This window comes from Coregonus clupeaformis, chromosome 6 (assembly GCF_020615455.1).
Source record: "Coregonus clupeaformis isolate EN_2021a chromosome 6, ASM2061545v1, whole genome shotgun sequence".
NCBI classification, from domain to species: Eukaryota; Metazoa; Chordata; class Actinopteri; order Salmoniformes; family Salmonidae; genus Coregonus; species Coregonus clupeaformis.
In genome coordinates this window covers 5,232,830-5,253,294 of record NC_059197.1, presented here as the reverse complement: position 1 = coordinate 5,253,294, position 20,465 = coordinate 5,232,830, and the positions used below count along the sequence as shown (strand labels likewise).

The window sequence follows — 20,465 nt, the reverse complement described above, 5'->3', positions numbered from 1 at the left end:
GTGCACCAGTCCCTACTGCAGCAAAGCACCCCCACAGCATGATGCTGCCACCCCCGTGCTTCACGGTTGGGATGGTGTTCTTCGGCTTGCAAGCGACCCCCTTTTACCTCCAAACATAACAATGGTCATTATGGCCAAACAGTTCTATTTTAGTTTCATCAGACCAGAGGACAATTCTCCAAAAAGTACGATCTTTGTCCCCATGTGCAGTTGCAAACCGTAGTCTGGCTTTTTTATGGCGGTTTTGGAGCAGTGGCTTCTTCCTTGCTGAGCGGCCTTTCAGGTTATGTCGATATAGGACTCGTTTTACTGTGGATATAGATACTTTTGTACCTGTTTCCTCCAGCATCTTCCCAAGGTCCTTTGCTGTTGTTCTGGGATGGATTTGCACTTTTCGCACCAAAGTACATTCATCTCTAGGAGACAGAACGTGTCTCCTTCCTGAGCGGTATGACGGCTGCATGGTCCCATGTTGTTTATACTTGCGTACTATTGTTTGTACAGATGAACGTGGTACCTTCAGGCGTTTGGAAATTGCTCACAAGGATGAACCAGACTTGTGGAGGTCTACAATTTTTTTTCTGAGGTCTTGGCTGATTTCTTTTGATTTTCCCATGATGTCAAGCAAAGAGACACTGAGTTTGAAGGTAGGCCTTGAAATACATCCACAGGTACACCTCCAATTGACTCAAATGATGTCAATTAGCCTATCAGAAGCTTCTAAAGCCATGACATCATTTTCTGGAATTTTCCAAGCTGTTTAAAGGCACAGTCAACTTAGTGTATGTAAACTTCTGACCCACTGGAATTGTGATACAGTGAATTATAAGTGAAATAATCTGTCTGTAAACAATTGTTGGAAAAATTACTTGTGTCATGCACAAAGTAGATGTCATAACCAACTTGCCAAAACTATAGTTTGTTAACAAGAAATGTGTGGAGTGGTTGAAAAACTGGTTTTAATGACTCCAACCTAAGTGTATGTAAACTTCTGACTTCAACTGTAAGTACTTTACACCACTGAAAATGATACACCAATTGTAGGCAAAACTTTTACTCAGGAACAAGATGTAGTTCTCTCAGCATCTTGAGAGAATGTGAATGTGCATTTAGCACCTCTACAGACGGTGTATATATTTTATATAAAGTTGTATATAGTATATGTATATAATGTACACTACCAGTCAAAAGTTTGGACACACCTACTCATTCAAGGGTTTTTCTTTATTTTTACTATTTTTTACATTATATAATAATAGTTAAGACATCAAAACTATGAAATAACACAGATGGAAAAAATGTTAAACAAATCAAAATATATTTTTACTTCAAAATATACTTCAAATAGCCACCATTTGCCTTGATGACAGCTTTGCACACTCTTGGCATTCTCTTAACCAGCTTCATGAGGTAGTCACCTGAATGCATTTCAATTAACAGGTGTGCCTTCTTAAAAGTTAATTTGTGGAATTTCTTTCCTTAATGCGTTTGAGCCAATCAGTTGTGTTGTGACAAGGTAGATGTGGTATACAGAAGATAGCACAATTTGGTAAAAGACCAAGTCCATATTATGGAAAGAACAGCTCAAAAAGCAAAGAGAAACGACAGTCCATCATTACTTTAAGACATGAAGGTCAGTCAATACGGAAAATGTCAAGAACTTTGAACGTTTCTTCAGGTGCAGTCGCAAAAACCATCAAGCGCTATGATGAAACTGTCTCTCATGAGGACCTCCAAAGGGATGGAAGACCCAGAGTTACCTCTGCTGCAGAGGAGAAGTTCATTAGAGTTACCAGCCTCAGAAATTGTAGCCCAAATAAATGCTTCACTGAGTTCAAGTCACAGACACATCTCAACATCAACTGTTCAGAGGAGACTGTGTGAATCAGGCCTTCATGGTCGAATTGCTGCAAAGAATCCACTACTAAAGGACACCAATAATAAGAAGAGACCTGTTTGGGCCAAGAAACACAAGAAATGGACATTAGACCAGTGGAAATTTGTCCTTTGGTCTGGAGTCCAAATTTTGAGATTTTTGGTTCCAACCGCCGTGTCTTTGTGAGACGCGGTGTGGGTGAACGTATGATCTCCACATGCATAGTTCCCACCGTAAAGCATGGAGGACGTGTGTGTTATGATGTGGAGGTGCCTTGCTGGTGACACTCTGTGGCTTAGTGGGACTATCATTTGTTTTTCAACAGGACAATGACCCAACACACCTCCAGGCTGTGTAAGGGCTATTTGACCAACAATCCCTCGACCTCAACCCAATTGAGATGGTTTGGGATGAGTGGACGGCAGAGTGAAGGAAAAGGAGCCAACAAGTGCTCAGCATAAGTGGGAACTCCTTCAAGACTGTTGTAAAAGCATTCCAGGTGAAACTGGTTGAGGGAATGCCAAGAGTGTGCAAAGCTGTCATCAAGGCAAAGGGTGGCTATTTGAAGAATCTCAAATATAAAACATATTTTGATTTGTTTAACACTTCTTTTGTTTACTACATGATTCCGTATGTGTTATTTCATAGTTTTGATGTCTTCACTATTATTCTACAATGTAGAAAATAGTAAAAATAAAGAAAAATCCTTGAATGAGTAGGTGTGTCCAAACTTTTGACTGGTACTGTACGTAAACTTTGTTTAAAATCCGTTGTCTGTATTCTGTCTCTAAATGTTGTCTTTCACTAGCAGCACCATATCGCCAAGTAAAATTCTGAGTATGTGTAAATGTACTTGGCAAATAAAGGTGATTCTGATCAGCATCATAAAAGCTGATTTTAGTATTTCAACCACATAAAATATGCGTGAAAGGAGCAGAGATGACTGAGAGAACTTTACCTATGTCAACTAGATTCAAACATTCATTCTATCGATTTATGACATTATTCTGGTGACCAAGAGTTTAATTAGTATTCTGGGGCAACATATAATGACAGAAGAGAAGCTGCATGTATCAAATTATAGATTATAAAAATTATAAGCAGGAACAATGCTAAATCAGGCAAAAAAGATCATGCACCCCCTGTCAAAAATGCTTTTCACTATCTCTTACTGTAGCCTACAGCGCATTTTCTATATTAGCAGGTTAGGGTCGGGTGTGGGCCACAGATTTTCACTTTGTCACATATAGTCGGGCGGTTGCGGATGGGTTAGCAATCGCAGGTGAACAACAAGTTGACCCGCGCACCACTAAAACACACACACACACACACACACACACACACACACACAAACATACACACCATGCACACACACACATAGGCCTGCACTCCTACAGTGCAAGACTTTGCAGAAGCAGATCAATTTGATTTAATGAGAAAATTCCTTCTGTAACAGCGACTCCTTTGGAAATCTCCCAAGCCCCTGGAATATCTGTTTGATCTGGTCTCTCTCTAAGGCATCTCACTCCATCTGTTCCCCTTTTCCCCTCTGCCCTCAGGGTCACCTAAGTGAAGGCTATGGGAAGTTGTGCAGCATCTACCTCAAACTGCTTATCACCAAGATGGAGTTCCACGTCAAAGTGAGTAGTGCCCCAGCCTGTATGAACGACAGGCAGACCAGTCTCCCTTCTCTCTCTCTCTCTCTCTCTCTCTCATTTATTTATTTATTTATTTGTATATATATATATATATATATATATATATATATATATATATATACATACATACATACATACATACATACATACATACATACATACATACATACATACATACATACATACATATATACAGTGCCCTCCACAATTATTGGCACCCCTGTTTAAGATGTGGTCGAGGACTTCCAAAAATTCTCCTTTTTTTTTAAACAACATAGAACCCAAATGCAAAAAAAGAGAAAAATCCAACCTTTTATTTAAGTACATTACTTTGGTGTAAAAAAAAAAATCACACATTTAGAAAAAAAAAAACTTGAAATCATGTGTCCCACAATTATTGGCACCCCTGATGTTAATACTTTGTACAACCCCCTTTTGCCAACAAGACAGCACTTAATCTCCTCCTATAACATTTCACAAGATTGGAGAACACAGAGAGAGGGATCTTTGACCATTCTTCTTTGCACAATCTTTCTAGATCATCCAGTGTCCTGGGTCCTCTCTTATGCACTCTCGCCCCACAGGTTTTCGATTGGGTTGAGGTCTGGGGACTGAGATGGCCATGGGAGGACCTTGAGTTTGTGACTGCTGAACCATTTTTGTGTAGATTTTGCCACATGTTTTGGATCATTATCCTGCTGAAAGACCCAATGACTACCCATCTTCAGCTTTCTGGCAGAGGCCATCAGGTTTTTATTTAAAATGTCCTGGTAGTTCAAAGCGTTCATAATGCCATGCACCCTAACAAGGTTCCCAGGGCCTTTGGAAGAGAAACAGGCCCACAGCATCACAGATCCTCCACCATACTTCACGGTGGGCATGAGGTGCTTTTCGGCATACTCATCTTTTGTTTTACGCCAGACCCACTTAGAGTGTTTGTTGCCAAAAAGCTCAATCTTAGTCTCATCTGACCAAAGCACATGATCCCAGTTGAAGTCCCAGTGCCGCTTAGCAAACTCCAGACGTTTACGTTTGTGAGTGTTAGTGAGAAAAGGCTTTTTCCTTGCATGCCTCCCAAACAGCTTGTTGGCATATAGAGAGCGTCTGATGGTTGTTTTGGAGACTTTGTGACCCCAAGATGCCACTCTTTGATGCAATTCTGTGACAGTGAGCTTAGGACTTTTTTTTTACTTCTCTTACCATCCTCCTCACTGTGCGTTGTGGCAAGATAAACTTGGGACCTCTTCCAGCCTTGTTTGTCACTGTTCCAGTTGTTTTAAACTTCTTAATGATTCCTCTGACTGTAGATACGTGCAAGTTAAGGCGAGTGGCTATTTTCTTGTAGCCATTGCCTGACTTATGAAGGTCGACACAAATCTGCCTTACTTGAATGGTGTGTTCTCTTGTCTTTGCCATGTTGACAAATGGGTAAGAGAATTAGGCCTCTGTGTCACGTCATATTTATACCCCAGGGAAACAGGAAGTCATTAATTACTAATTAAAAGTTCCTAGATACCCTGACCAACTTTAGCAACTACAGAAAAATATATTAAAAAAAAAATCAATTAAAATTTTCAGCGGAATTGTTAGGGGTGCCAATAATTGTGGGACACATGATTTCAAGTTGTTTTTTTTCTAAATGTGTGATTTTTTTTTTTACCACCAAAGTAATGTACTTAAATAAAAGGTTGGATTTTTCAATTTTTTTGCATTTGGGTTCTATGTTGTTTAAAAAAAAAGGGAAAATTTTTGGAAGTCCTCGACCACATCTTAAACAGGGGGTGCCAATAATAGTGGAGGGCACTGTATATATATATATATATATATATATATATATATATATATATATATATACCCTTCTCTAGGGATATTCCTCACACAGACACACTACTCTAAAAGTAATGGCCTTTTAGGAATCAGTAGCTCATAGACAGCTAAGCTCAGTGAAATACTGCAGGCAGCAGACTTGGTGTTGCTCTGGGGGTTTTAGTCATTGTTCCTGGAGATGCCTACTGAAGTGGAAAAACCGAGGGTAAATCTCAATTGTATTTCCTTGATTCCTCACATCCTCTCTCCTAATCTCCTTCTCAAAGCATATTGGAGCAGAATATCTGAGGTTCCTCCCCTCGAATCTTCTCCTCCGATGCGTTTTGAGAAGGAGGCAAGGAGAGATGAGACGAGGGATCAAGGAATACAATTGAGATTCAGCCCCAGTTCTGATATGACAAGTTCTTCTCTCTCCCCCAGAATCCCCGTTTCCCCGGCAACCTTCAGATGTCAAACAGGCAGCTTGACGAAGCGGGAGAGAACGACGTCAACAATTTGTGAGTGTCACTTGCTATTGTTGTTCTCACCAAACCACAGAGGGCTGGATCTATAGCGATACATATTCTAATATAGCCCCAATGTTCCCTTTGATTATGATTACAAGTGTTGAAAATGACAAGAAAATGCAGAATGTTTTTGTTATTGCCTTCTATTAGATCATCTCTATAGACTCTATATAGAGCATATGACTCTTGTTATATGTATACAAACCAACTCCGGTTCATTGCTACATGGGTCTTACAGCCTCTGTATGTGTGATGTGTAGGCTACTCCTCCACTTTGTACATGCTGTGAACCCTCCAATCCAACTCCTCTGTGTGTGTGGGTGGGTGTGTCCTCTCACTACAGCTTCCAGTTGACAGTGGAGATGTTCGACTACCTGGAGTGTGAGCTCAACCTCTTCCTGGGTGGTAAGCTATTCCTGTCTCTCTCTCTCCATCTCTCCTCTGCAACCGCGCTTATCTAAAGATGTTGTGACATAACATGGCCCTTAGCTTTTATATGTCAGGGTCATCTTCATCCGTGCATGCAATGGAAAATGTTTTGCAACGGAAAACAAAAATGAGCGTTTCTTATTGGACAAGTCCAGGTAGTGCCTTTCTGTTTTTGTCCATTCTCTTCCATTTGGTGCCTAATGAACATGACCCTGGTTTTGGCTTCATAGGCTACGTCCCAATATCCACACTAGCATACCACATAGAATGTGTGCCCAATACATTGCTTCATTGGAAGTAGTATACTAGTATGGACATTAAAACAGAGCTATGCAGTACTCTCCTGTCTCCCTGCCACTATACGCTCTTCACAAAGTAAAACACATATTCCATCTTCCATCTATCTCAACATGATTGCCCTTCTTCCTCCATTTGAACACTCAGTAGGACTCATTTCTATCCTGTCTCCTCCTCCTCTCATCCATCTCACACACACACGCACACACACACCCTTTGCCTCCCATCAGGAGAGATGTTTTGCAGGCTAAAGCATCACGTCACCCAGGAGCTGAGAGGCCTCACTGTGTGTGTGTGTCTGGGTTTGGCTGCACAGGAAACCACACCTCTGTGTGGAGGAAACAACTGGGTCTGTAGGGACTGGCATCAGAGCGGGAGGGAGTGCAAAGGCGATAGAGGGACTGAAAGAGAGCTGTAATGAGAGTGGAAGAAAGCGAGACACTGTTGGAGTACATACTCATTAGTTGATTCAGTCTAGAACAGCTTTTCCTAACCACCTGCGTGCACAACCACGCACACACACACATGCCTTTTTTATGTGTGTGATGATCACTGATATGTTTGTGTGTCCTCCCTTGCAGTGTTCAGCTCCCTGGACATGTCACGGTCTGTGTCGGTGACGGCGGCAGGCCAGTGTCGCCTGGCTCCCCTGATCCAGGTCATCCTGGACAGCAGCCACCTGTACGACTACACCGTCAAGCTGCTCTTCAAGCTGCACTCCTGTGAGTCAACACATGCCCCCTGCTGGACAAATAGCAGAGTGACAGCCTGAATACCTCGTACTTGACTACTAATCTAGGGCCAACAATATTTCCTGTGACCTTCCCAGAAAAACGGTGGCTATTCCAAGGGCACGTAATTCACATAATTTTCCTGGTCATATCATAGGGTTAGGAAATGCCTAATACCTTAGTATACACACACACACACACGCTGTAGTACAAACACATTCTCAGTAGTTTCACATACACACACACACACATTCCAAAACTCTGATCTGTTTGTCTGTCTGTTGCAGGCCTTCCTGCTGACACACTCCAGGGCCACAGAGACCGCTTCCAGGAGCAGTTCAAGAAGTGAGTTCACACACAAGTCATGGGTGGCATCCCAAATGACACCCTATTCCCTATATAGTGCACTAGTTTTGACCAGGGCCCATAGTGCTTTATCGCCTGACCTAACTAACTCCAGTGCTGAAGGTGTGATTATGAAGGTGGAGTGTTTCATCTGTGTGCTTGTTGTCTCTGCTAGGCTGAAGAGTCTGTTCTACCGCTCCAGTAACCTGCAGTACTTCAAGAGGCTCATTCAGATCCCACAGTTGCCTGAGGTAAGGCCTGGAGTCCTCCTGAACTAGCCTGCAGATTAGACAGGATCTCTGCTGCCTAATCACGTAGTCTCCCATTTTTCTCTGTTGCCTTTGCTTGGTTAAGTGCTATACAAATACAATTGGATTAATTGTGCTGTCACCATCGTCCATAGACGGGACGGACCAAGACGCAGCGTGAAATGCATCCATGTTTATTGAACTGAATAAACATACAAAAACAACGAAACGTGACGTCGGAAGGCTAACACTAACAAGCCACACTAACCGAACACAAACAAAAACCCACAACACAGGCAGGAAAACTGGCTGCCTAAGTATGATCCCCAATCAGAGACAACGAGCGACAGCTGCCTCTGATTGGGAACCACACCCGGCCAAACATAGAAATACAAACATAGATTATTCACACCCTGACCAAACTAGCTAGAGTTATATAGGCCAGGGCGTGACGTGCTCTGTCTCGTGTGTGTGTCTCTCTCTCTTTCTCTCTCTCTTCCTCTCTCTTTCTCTCTCTCTCAGAACCCACCTAACTTCCTGCGGGCGTCGGCGTTGTCAGAGCACATCAGTCCCGTGGTAGTCATCCCGGCTGAGTCATCCTCCCCCGAGACGGAACACATGGTGGACCTGGTGACAGAGGACCTGGTGGACACCGACATCCCCGTCCAGCCGGTAGCCCATCTGAACATGTCCCATTACTGCTTTTTTACAGGGCGCTGTTTGTAACATGCCATATTGTGTGTGAAAGATTAATTTTGTGCACTAGCTGACTCACACTTATCCCATTCCTGTGGTACGGAATTAATTTTTTTCACAAAATATGGCATGTTACAAACGGTGCCCCTTCTGTGCTCTGTCTTAGTTGTACTGTATCTGTGTCTACTCTCCTTTGTCTGTCAACTGAACCTAATGAAACCTAAAGCTTATAGAACTACTGACTGACTGGCAGGCTGACTGTCTCTCTGTCTTGCTGTGTTGGTTCCGACTAGGCTGCTGTGGTAGAGCCCAGGTTCGACGACCTCTTTGGCACGTCCGCCGCCACCGACCCCTTCAATTTCAACAGTCAGAACGGGATGCGCAAGGACGACAAGTAAAACACCAGAAGCAAACTGCTACACTCTGTATGATTTGTAGGATATCCTTGGTCTGTATAGATTGGTCTGACTTGTGTGACAAACTGACCTCCAATAGAGGTATGTGGAGGCATTAAAAGCCCTGCAGCTGAGGTATGGCCTGGGCACACCGTACCAAAACTTTTTGCAATGGAAAATACGCTTTTATCATTGGCCACGTCCAGGTAGTCCTTTCCCTGTTTCGGCCCGTTTTCTTCCGTTTGGTGCCTAATGAACACGACCTTGTCCTGTCCTGTTTCCATTAGGGACCGCCTGATCGAGCAGCTGACACGGGATATCCAGGCCCTCAGGGAGGAACTGGAGTCCTTCAGATTGGAGGTGAGAAGAGGGGAGGAGGTTTAATGAGTCACTTGAGCCACTGCAGAGGCAATTTTCCATAATGCCTAAACTTCTGAGGGAGTGTGTGTGATGAATGGAGTCAGGCGCAGGAGGGTAATCACCGAATACAGAGTTTATTCCTTCGTTGACACATAACTGCGCTTAAATAGCGATCAACGAAACAGGCACAGGGGAAACAAACATCCCTGGTAAATACACTGTAACATAATCCAATAATACAATGGCACAGGGGGAAAATCTACCCTGGCAACAATATGATATGAGTAGCTCCACCGAGCTATACTACTCTCACAAATAACAATCACCCACAAGGACAAGGGGGCAGAGGGAACACTTATACACAGACTAATGAGGGGATTAGAACCAGGTGTGTGTGATTGACAAGACGAGACAATTGTGATGATGATTGGGGCGGCAGTGGTTAGTAAGCCGGTGACGACGAACGCCGAAGCCTGCCCGAACAAGGAGGGGAGGCAGCCTCGGCCGAAGTCGTGACAGTGTGTTTACACATTGTTGAACCATAACACTCTCTCCCTCCTCTCTCTCTTTCCATCTCTCTCTCGCTCTGCCTCTCTCTCAGAGTGGGCGTCTGTGCCAGGCGCTGCGCGGGCGTGTCAATGAGCTGGAGGCGGAGCTAGCAGAGCAGAGCCACCTGAGGATGCAGGCGTTGGGAGAGAGCGAGTTCCTAAGGGCGGAGCTTGACGACCTGCGCCGTGTCAAAGAGGACACGGCGAAAGAGCAGCGAAGCCTCACCGAGATCGAGAGTGAGTCCAGAGACAGCCCGGGCACATCTGCACAGCTCCGCCTTCTAGCAGTTAGCCACTACCATCCGACACTCCAGTACCCATCTATACATGTGTTTTGTTAGTAAACGTGTGTTAGAATGGTGGGACTGGGATTCGATCCCATGCAGACACAAGCATCATGTGTAGAAGCTGGCAGTGCTAATTACTTGACCAATCCCAAGCCACAAGATTTACATGAGTCACTCAAATGTCTTCAACTGATATCAATGCCTACACGAACGTTTGAATTATGTGTGCATATCTCAAGTCAGGATTCAGCCCTCTGTAGTAACTGATAGTTCTGATAGTAACAGCGCTGTCTGTCCGTGTCTCTCAGGGAAAGCGGTGGCCAACGAGCAGCGCTACACCAAGCTGAAGGAGAAGTACACAGAGCTGGTGCAGAGTCACGCTGACCTGCTGAGGAAGGTAGGCCCATCCAGACCCCTTATGATGGAAGAACCTCAGACTCATGGTGCAGGCTAACTCCGACCCCTCTCAGCCAGTCCCATTTTGCTCCCTTTCCCTTGGCCCAAACCCTTCCATGTTTGCAGATCTGAAGGGTCTGGATGAGTATGAACAGTGTAGTGGTAGAGCTTTCACCATATTGCTTCCACCTTACAGATCTGCAAACATCAGAGGGTTTGGGCCAATGGAGGGGGGAGGAGTAGGGTGCGAACAGGGACCCCCTATCCATTCTGTACTACAACATTTCTTTAGAGAAAACACTTCTAGCAGCAATGCTCACACGTTTCCTCCACGTTTCTTGTTTGTAATTCTAAAAGCTCTTCCCTCCCCTAAAACGTCTGTGTTTTTCTGTTTCTGGCTTTAGAATGCGGAGGTGATTCGTCAGATGACGGTGGCGCGGGCGGCTCAGGACGAGGTGGACAGCGTGAGGAGAGAGATGCAGGAGAAGGTCAAAGCTGCCGCGGAGAGACGGGTGAGGGCGAGGCACACACTCCCACAGGGATACACACTCTCCTGAAATACTGTGTGTGTACAGTCTGTATCACCCTCTTTCTGTTTTCTCTCCCTTCCCCTTTTCCCCCTCTCTCGCTTTCATGGACACAGATGACTTCAAATGTAATATACTTCACTTCTTCATACTACAGTACATTTCAACTTTCTCTCTATCTCTCTGATCATTTCATTGTGTAACTGAGATGCCTTGCTGTACATGTGGGTGTTAGAGAGGTAGAAACCCCTCCAGAATAAACTGAGGTAGAGAGATGGAGACCTAGCAAATAACATGACTCTCTGTTTCTATCTATCTTTCTCTCGTTCTCTATTTTGCCCCGCCTTGCCTCCCCCTCTATCTCTCTCCCCCCATATTGCTCTCTGTCCCCGTCCCCCCCTCCCCTCTGTCTCTCCCACCTCTCTCCCCCTTCAGGAGCAGGAACAGGTGGAGCAGCTGCAGCAGCTGCAGAGAGAGCTGATCTCCAGCAGGGTGGAGCTAGACAGCCTGAAAAGCACCATGGCCTCATCCCAACAGGTAGCCACCTCTCTACCCAACTGTACACTCTTCATCTCCTCTCCAACCTAAACACTCACCCAACCGTACACTCCTCATCTCCTCTCCAACCTAAACACTCACCCAACCGTACACTCCTCATCTCCTCTCCAATCTAAACACTCACCCAACAGTACACTCCTCTCCACTCTACCCCACTTGACCTCACCCTGACCTCTGACACCTTCAAATCATCTCTACTCTGTCTTCTATCTTTACATTCCCCAACTCCATGTTACTCTTCTACCCGTCTGTGTGTGTGTGTGTGTGTGTGTGTGTGTGAGCGTGTGCGTGCATGAAATCGTGTGTGTGGAGAGAGGGTTGTGTGAAGCGTCGGTGCAGACCTCGATCTCTGCATGATCCCGACAGTGTGTAGTCTTACTAGGCCATGACGGTCCAATTACCATTCCTCCTCTCCATCTCTCATCCCTCTCTCCCACTCCTGTCAACCCTATTTCTGAATCAACACACTCACTTCTCTCTCGCCCTAACCCCTTCTTTTCTCATTCTCTCTCACACAACCACTCCCTCCAGTCCTCACACGCATACTCTGTCACTTTGTCACACATTTCACTTACAAACTCTTTCTTCCCGTCTCTCGTTCCTGTTCACATGCTCAGGAGGGTGCCCACAAACAGGTGAGGTAGAGTAGAAGAATGGCAGTTGTCATATCCACATCTCATAGCAGTTAGGGCGTAGTCACCATTAAAAGGTGGTATTAGTGTGTGAGCCTTTTTGTTCATTTCAGCGGAGAAACACAGGGATAGGCACGATCCTAAAATACTGTGTATGTGTGTCAAACTCTTTCTCCTCTCTCTTCTCTCTCTCTCCGTCTCTCTCTCTCTCTCTCAATCTCAGTCGAGTGAGGAGCTCAGTTCTCAGCTCTCGACTGTGGAATCGGACAAGGTGGAGTTAGCAGAATCCTTGTCGAAGAAAGAGGAGGAGCTTGCAGGCCTGGGGGAGGAGCTAGAGCGTGTTCAGAGCAGCCTGGCCAGTGAGAGGGAGAGCGGAGTGAAGACTGCCGAGGCCCTACAGAACCAACTCAATGAGAAGGTGTGTTTCAGGGGAGGTAGCCGTGTGCGTTTGTGTGCGCCTGCGTCTCAGCCTCTCAGTGAGCGTGTGTGATATCTGATTCTCTCACTGACCCTGTGTGTATAGGAGAGCAGGGAGCAGGCCCTGGAGAGCCAGCTTGTGGCAGCCCGCTGGTCCACCCTACAGGGAGCTGTGGAGGAGGCAGAGAGGATAGTCCAGGACTCACTGGCCCAGCTTGACGACCCAGCACACATCAGCTGCACCAGCTCTGCAGGTCAGCCCCTAACCCTCTCCAACCTCTGTCTTATGCACTACTGACTCCAGCTTTGTTCCGGTCTGTCTGTCCGTCCGTCCACCTGAGATGATGCCACATTGTGAAACCAATGCTGGATGTGTAGATGTGTGTGTGATGCCTCAATCTACTTGTGCATGTGTGTGTGTTTTGTGTTCCAGTGTGTGATGTAGGATGATGTCCCCTCATAATAGTGTGTGTATGTGTGTTTGTATGGTGGAAGAGGCCTCTCCCCTCACTGTGTACCCTCCTTGTGTGTAGACTACCTGGCGTCCAGGTGTCAGGCCTCTCTGGACTGTATGGACAGACTTCACTCTGCCAGAGACAGCTACCTGGCAGACAACACAGGTCAGACTCAGAACTGTTCTCTTACTCCCTTAGTCAGCTTTGTGCATTCACACACACACGACACACACACACACACACACACACACAATCTACTTTCAGGCACCTATCGAAGCCATCGTTGTTCTTGTGTAGCAGACAAGGTCAAAAGGCAGCCAAAAACGTTACTTTCACCGACGGTTGCTGTGCAGTTTGACAGTAACTAACTCAGCAACGTTAACATGAATTTACACTACCAGTCAAAAGTTTGGACACACCTACTCATTCAAGGGTTTTTCTTAATTTTTTACATTGTAGAATAATAGTGAAGATATCAAAACGATGAAATAACACATATGGAATCATGTAGTAAAAAAGTGTTAAACAAATGTCAAGAGTGTGCAAATCTGTCATCAAGGCAAAGGGTGGCTATTTGAAGAATCTCAAATATATTTTGATTTAACACTTTTTTGGTTGCTACATGATTCCATATGTGTTATTTCATAGTTTTGATGTCTTCACTATTATTCTACAATGTAGAAAATAATAAAAATAAAGAAAAACCCTTGAATGTGTAGGTGTGTCCAAACTTTTGACTGGAACTGTATATATATACAGTGGGGAGAACAAGTATTTGATACACTGACGATTTTGCAGGTTTTCCTACTTACAAAGCATGTAGAGGTCTATAATTTTTATCATAGGTACACTTCAACTGTGAGAGACGGAATCTAAAACAAAAATCCAGAAAATCACATTGTATGATTTTTAAGTAATTAATTTGCATTTTATTGCATGACATAAGTATTCCAGGACTGGAATACTCCATGATTTTAAATAAAGTTTGTTCCTCTACATCCCTATATAGATCTGTTAGAGAGGTACTGATAATGCGCAGATAGGCAACGATAGCCTGGTCCCCGATCTGTTTGTGCTGTCTGTCACCGGGTGACAATGACCATCGGCGTTGGGAAGACGGCACAAACCGATCAGGGACCATCACTGCCACCCACTTCCTCTAAGTCTCCATACTGTGTCTGTATCTCTGACCCTCCTCTCTGTCCCCCCCACACACACACACACACACAGCGTTGTCAGACAGTGTGAAGGCGTGTGGGGCGAAGGTGTGGGGCAATTACAGAGATCATACGTTTCCTGTAGGTCTTGACCAGGTTTGCACACACTGCAGCAGGGATTTTGGCCCACTCCTCCATACAGACCTTCTCCAGATCCTTCAGGTTTCGGGGCTGTCGCTGGACAATACGGACTTTCAGCTCCCTCCAAAGATTTTCTATTGGGTTCAAGTCTGGAGACTGGCTAGGCCACTCCAGGACCTTGAGATGCTTCTTACGGAGCCACTCCTTACTTGCCCTGGCTGTGTGTTTCGGGTCGTTGTCATGCTGGAAGACCAATCCACGACCCATCTTCAATGCTCTTACTGAGGGAAGGAGGTTGTTGGCCAAGATCTCGCGATACATGACCCCATCCATCCTCCCCTCAATACGGTGCAGTCGTCCTGTCCCCTTTGCAGAAAAGCATCCCCAAAGAATGATGTTTCCACCTCCATGCTTCACGGTTGGGATGGTGTTCTTGGGGTTGTACTCATCCTTCTTCTTCCTCCAAACACAGCGAGTGGAGTTTAGACCAAAAAGCTATATTTTTGTCTCATCAGACCACATGACCTTCTCCCATTCCTCCTCTGGATCATCCAGATGGTCATTGGCAAACTTCAGACTGGCCTGGACATGCGCTGGCTTGAGCAGGGGGACCTTGCGTGCGCTGCAGGATTTTAATCCATGACGGCGTAGAGTGTTACTAATGGTTTTCTTTGAGACTGTGGTCCCAGCTCTCTTCAGGTCATTGACCAGGTCCTGCCGTGTAGTTCTGGGCTGATCCCTCACCTTCCTCATGATCATTGATGCCCCACGAGGTGAGATCTTGCAAGGAGCCCCAGACCGAGGGTGATTGACCGTCATCTTGAACTTCTTCCATTTTCTAATAATTGCGCCAACAGTTGTTGCCTTCTTACCAAGCTGCTTGCCTATTGTCCTGTAGCCCATCCCAGCCTTGTCTACAATTTTATCCCTGATGTCCTTACACAGCTCTCTGGTCTTGGCCATTGTGGAGAGGTTGGAGTCTGTTTGATTGAATGTGTGGACAGGTGTCTTTTATACAGGTAACGAGTTCAAACAGGTGCAGTTAATACAGGTAATGAGTGGAGAACAGGAGGGCTTCTTAAAGAAAAACTAACAGGGCTGTGAGAGCCGGAATTCTTACTGGTTGGTAGGTGATCAAATACTTATGTCATGCAATAAAATACTAATTAATTACTTAAAAATCATACAATGTGATTTTCTGGATTTTTGTTTTAGATTGCGTCTCTCACAGTTGAAGTGTACCTATGATAAAAATTACAGACCTCTACATGCTTTGTAAGTAGGAAAACCTGCAAAATCGGCAGTGTATCAAATACTTGTTCTCCCCACTGTGTGTATATATATATATATATATATATATTTGAAGAAAGGTTCCTTTTTCAGTTTCTTGCCCACATGAAAGAGCTAGATTTCTATGGGAGAAAATAAATCTACTTGAATATGTGAGAGGTATTCACTATTCAGACACTCTTGGTGGACAGTGGAGGTTGATAGTAAAATGCTTATTTATTGTTCAAATACAGTGTTTTTCAGCATTACAGCCTTCAAGTACTTCATATAAAAGTAGCATATCCAGTTGATTGTATATAGACTTTATAGCAGTTTGACCTTTGACCCTTGGTTCTCCAGGTGTGTCGGAGCTGGTGCGGGCAGTGACCCATCTTGCCCACCTGGTGGGCGATACCATTGTTCAGGGCAGTGCCACCTCTCACATGGTGCCAGTGGAGCAAGCGGACGGTGAGTGTGAGCTGTCCCTGTGTCTTTTCAACTGAAATGTGCACTCACACATCCAGGACTGGAATACTCCATGATTTTAAATAAAGTTTGTTCCTCTACATCCCTATATAGATCTGTTAGAGAAGTACTGATAATGCGCAGATAGGCAACCATAGCCTAGCCTGGTCCCCGATCTGTTTGTGCTGTCTGTCACCGGGTTGGGAAGACGGCACAAACCGATCAGGGACCATCACTGCCACCCACTTCCTCTAAGTCTCCATACTGTGTCTGTATCTCTGACCCTCCTCTCTGTCCCCCCCCACACACACAGCGTTGTCAGACAGTGTGAAGGCGTGTGGGGCCGAGGCCCTGGCCCTGCTGGGTCAGATGAAAGCGCAGGAAAGCCTGGCTACGGCAGACATCGCCACGCTGAGGGCTGCGCTGGATGGCATTCTGGCCACCGCAGAGGTCAGTCGAGTCTTTATGGTCATACAAGTTTTGTTGTTATTGTTGCTGCTTTATTCTTAAGACTAAATATGAGTACATAGTACAGTTAAGCTGCAAATTACAGTAATTTCATTTCATGAAAGCATGAGATTATTACACAATTACTAGCGAGTTAAAAGGAGGAGGATAATTTATTTTATACTATGCGTTGCCATGTTACTAATGTTGATACTGATGATACAGAACCATTGTTAACCTCAGTCAGGCTGCAGGGACGGAGGGATTCATGTATAAACTTGAATAGACTACATGTCCAGTTGACCTCAAAGTGAACTACAGAAAGTAAACAATAAGCCTGTCATTAAACACTTGGCATCTCATCAGAAGAAGAATCACAATCGAAAAGCACAATCAAACAATCACAATATGACTACATGTTAAAAATATTTTTTGGCAATCTGTACTATGCCTACTGGCAAGGATGTAAATTTGCTTTCAGCCCTGGTTTCAAGCAACATAACCTGCCACTTCCAAAAAAAGCTTGGATATTCTTCTGTCTACGTATCTCTTTTAAGAGGCCGACACTGATCTTGTAGGTATTCGCCTGGTCGTAGAATTTGGCTGTCGGTTGGTGCTGCGTCTTCCACAACGAGCCGGTCATAGGGGATCTTAACAATGATCCGATCCATGTTCTTCTCGGCAGTAAAGGGTTTACTGTTATCATGAACAACATACATTGGCAGGCTGCTAGCACCGGGGTTGCTTCTTGTATTGAGGTTGCCCACTGCAAAGTAGAGTTGTGTGGCCGGATCAATTGCTGGGAGTAGCCCCTCGGTGTTCCCAAAGGAATGGAAGCCATATCAAATCAAATTTTATTGGCCACATGCGCCGAATACAACAGGTGCATTTAACCAACATTGCATTTATTTTTAATAAAAAAAGTAAAATAAAAACAACAACAAAAAAGTGTTGAGAAAAAAAAAGAGCAGAAGTTAAATAAAATAACAGTAGGGAGGCTATATATACAGGGGGGTACCGGTGCAGAGTCAATGTGCGGGGGCACCGGCTAGTTGAGGTAGTTGAAGTAATATGTACATGTGGGTAGAGTTAAAGTGACTATGCATAAATAATTAACAGAGTAGCAGCAGCGTAAAAAGATGGGCTCCTTTGATCATCTCCTTTGTCTTGGTCACGTTGAGGGAGAGGTTGTTATCCTGGCACCACACGGCCAGGTCTCTGACCTCCTCCCTATAGGCTGTCTCATCGTTGTCGGTGATCAGGCCTACCACTGTTGTGTCGTCGGCAAACTTAATGATGGTGTTGGAGTCGTGCCTGGCCATGCAGTCATGGGTGAACAGGGAGTACAGGAGGGGACTGTGCACGCACCCCTGAGGGGCCCCTGTATTGAGGATCAGTGTGGCAGATGTGTTGTTACCTACCCTTACCACCTGGGGGCGGCCCGTCAGGAAGTCCAGGATCCAGTTGCAGAGGGAGGTGTTTAGTCCCAGGATCCTTAGCAATGTGATGAGCTTTGAGGGCACTATGGTGTTGAATGCTGAGCTGTAGTCAATGAATAGCATTCTCACGTAGGTGTTCCTCTTGTCCAGGTGGGAAAGGGCAGTGTGGAGTGCAATAGAGATTGCATCATCTGTGGATCTGTTGGGGCGGTATGCAAATTGGAGTGGGTCTAGGGTTTCTGGGATAATGGTGTTGATGTGAGCCATGACCAGCCTTTCAAAGCACTTCATGGCTACAGACGTCAGTGCTACGGGTCGGTAGTCATTTAGGGAGGTTATCTTAGTGTCCTTGGGCACGGGGACTATGGTGGTCTGCTTGAAACATGTTGGTATTACAGACTCAGTCAGGGACATGTTGAAAATGTCAGTGAAGACACTTGCCAGTTGGTCAGCACATGCTCGGAGTACACGTCCTGGTAATCCGTCTGGCCCTGCGGCCTTGTGAATGTTGACCTGCTTAAAAGTCTTACTCACATCGGCTACGGAGAGCGTGATCACATAGTCATCCGGAACAGCTGGTGCTCTCATGCATGTTTCAGTGTTGCTTGCCTCAAAGCGAGCATAGAAGTGGTTTAGCTCGTCTGGAAGTATTGTATCACTGGGCAGCTCGCGGCTGTGCTTCCCTTTGTAGTCTGTAATAGTTTTCAAGCCCTGCCACATCCGACGAGCGTCAGAGCCTGTGTAGTACGATTCAATCTTAGTCCTGTATTGACTCTTTGCCTGTTTGATGGTTCGTCGGAGGGCATAGCGGGATTTCTTATAAGCGTCCGGGTTAGAGTCCTGCTCCTTGAAAGCGGCAGCTCTGCCCTTTAGCTCAGTGTGGATGTTTCCTGTAATCCATGGCTTCTGGTTGGGGTATGTACGTACGGTCACTGTGGGGACGACATCATCAATGCACTTATTGATGAAGCCAGTGACTGATGTGGTGTACTCCTCAATGCTATCTGAAGAATCCCGGAACATGTTCCAGTCTGTGCTAGCAAAACAGTCCTGTAGCTTAGCATCTGCGTCATTTGACCACTTTTTTATTAACCGAGTCACTGGTGCTTCCTGCTTTAGTTTTTGCTTATAAGCAGGAATCAGGAGGATAGTGTTATGGTCAGATTTGCCAAATGGAGGGCGAGGGAGAGCTTTGTATGCGTCTCTATTGCAGCTGGCGTGCTTTGAAACCAACAGGAATGGTGTCTGTGCCGGCGTTGATGGTCAGCTGTTTGAGCGAACCAGTAGAGCAGCTTGAGACCGTGACGTGGATACCTGTGGCCGAACTCTATGGTACGCAGTTCATTGATTGATTGGAGTTCTCCGATGGCGGCTGAAGAGACTTGGAGCAGGGACAGCAACAGGAGGACAGAGCAGACAAGGCCTTTTCTGTCCATGGTGAACGTTGGTATTCTGCCCTGGAATTGCGTTCCCATGCAAAACTAGACAGATGGCTAACAACTGAGTCTTCAATAAAACTTCCAAGGCGTGAATTTTCTTAACCGAATGTATTGAAAACGTCTGTTGTGAAACTGCAAAATACATTAAATAATATACTTTAGTATTCAATTCACATTGACATACTGTAGCTGTACATTATACATTTCAAGTTGAAGTTGCATGAATACAAAGCAAGTGCCAAGGTACCATGTGTCTGACATGACGACAAACCAGATAGATAATTACTCTATGAGTAACAACTAGCCAACTCCTTTCATTACACTAATAATGTGCAAACACCTCTGTACAATAACAAAGCATATTACACTAGAAACAGTCAACTATAGTATAGTATGTTTTACAATTCACTTAACTAATACAGCTGACGCCATTCGTGAAATCAGTGCGATTTGCTTGAGTAAATGTAACCAACTAACATTGATAAGTAAGTAATTCTATCAATAACAATATTATCATCACTAGCAATATGCTTGAATTGAACTTACAAACAAATATGTTCAGAGGCTGAAGCATGACAAGAAATAGTTGCACAGAAAGAACTGTAGCGTTGTTTCTAGTGGTCCTCTGTAGCTCAGCTGGTAGAGCACGGCGCTTGTAACGCCAAGGTAGTGGGTTCGATCCCCGGGACCACCCATACACAAAAATGTATGCACGCATGACTGTAAGTCGCTTTGGATAAAAGCGTCTGCTAAATGGCATATTATTATTATTATTATTCTAGCTGCTTGTCTGCGTGCAGAATGACAACTCTACTCCCGGTTTTTGTGCAGTCTGTCTAAGTACCAGAAGACTCCACTAGGGGGCGATAAACACCATGGAATGCAATGAAAGTCACTCTTAACCACTATAATAAAATAAT

The 20,465-nt window shown here is 45.0% G+C and overlaps 1 protein-coding gene and 1 non-coding gene across 5 annotated transcripts in view; both read left to right on the top strand.

The window, feature by feature from the left end:
• The window catches only part of LOC121567550 (huntingtin-interacting protein 1-like), a 68,238-nt gene that overhangs the window by 30,754 nt on the left and 17,019 nt on the right, over window positions 1–20,465 (top strand). For 2 of the 4 annotated variants that reach the window (XM_045217617.1, XM_045217626.1), the window contains exons 5-23: window positions 3,436–3,516; window positions 5,782–5,858; window positions 6,211–6,272; window positions 7,175–7,315; window positions 7,612–7,669; window positions 7,845–7,920; window positions 8,440–8,589; window positions 8,907–9,007; window positions 9,296–9,368; window positions 9,970–10,153; window positions 10,512–10,600; window positions 11,004–11,111; window positions 11,243–11,254; window positions 11,562–11,663; window positions 12,540–12,734; window positions 12,840–12,987; window positions 13,267–13,353; window positions 16,116–16,223; window positions 16,534–16,670. In XM_045217617.1, coding sequence (XP_045073552.1) covers window positions 3,436–3,516; window positions 5,782–5,858; window positions 6,211–6,272; window positions 7,175–7,315; window positions 7,612–7,669; window positions 7,845–7,920; window positions 8,440–8,589; window positions 8,907–9,007; window positions 9,296–9,368; window positions 9,970–10,153; window positions 10,512–10,600; window positions 11,004–11,111; window positions 11,243–11,254; window positions 11,562–11,663; window positions 12,540–12,734; window positions 12,840–12,987; window positions 13,267–13,353; window positions 16,116–16,223; window positions 16,534–16,670 — 1,989 coding nt within the window. The remainder of the gene's footprint in view (window positions 1–3,435; window positions 3,517–5,781; window positions 5,859–6,210; window positions 6,273–7,174; window positions 7,316–7,611; window positions 7,670–7,844; window positions 7,921–8,439; window positions 8,590–8,906; window positions 9,008–9,295; window positions 9,369–9,969; window positions 10,154–10,511; window positions 10,601–11,003; window positions 11,112–11,242; window positions 11,255–11,561; window positions 11,664–12,539; window positions 12,735–12,839; window positions 12,988–13,266; window positions 13,354–16,115; window positions 16,224–16,533; window positions 16,671–20,465) is intronic. The other 2 variants (XM_045217621.1, XM_045217632.1) reach the window with 1 other exon arrangement.
• LOC121568511 lies at window positions 13,449–13,585 on the top strand. The gene has a single exon (XR_006001260.1). It is a non-coding gene; the product is annotated as a small nucleolar RNA SNORA16B/SNORA16A family (small nucleolar RNA).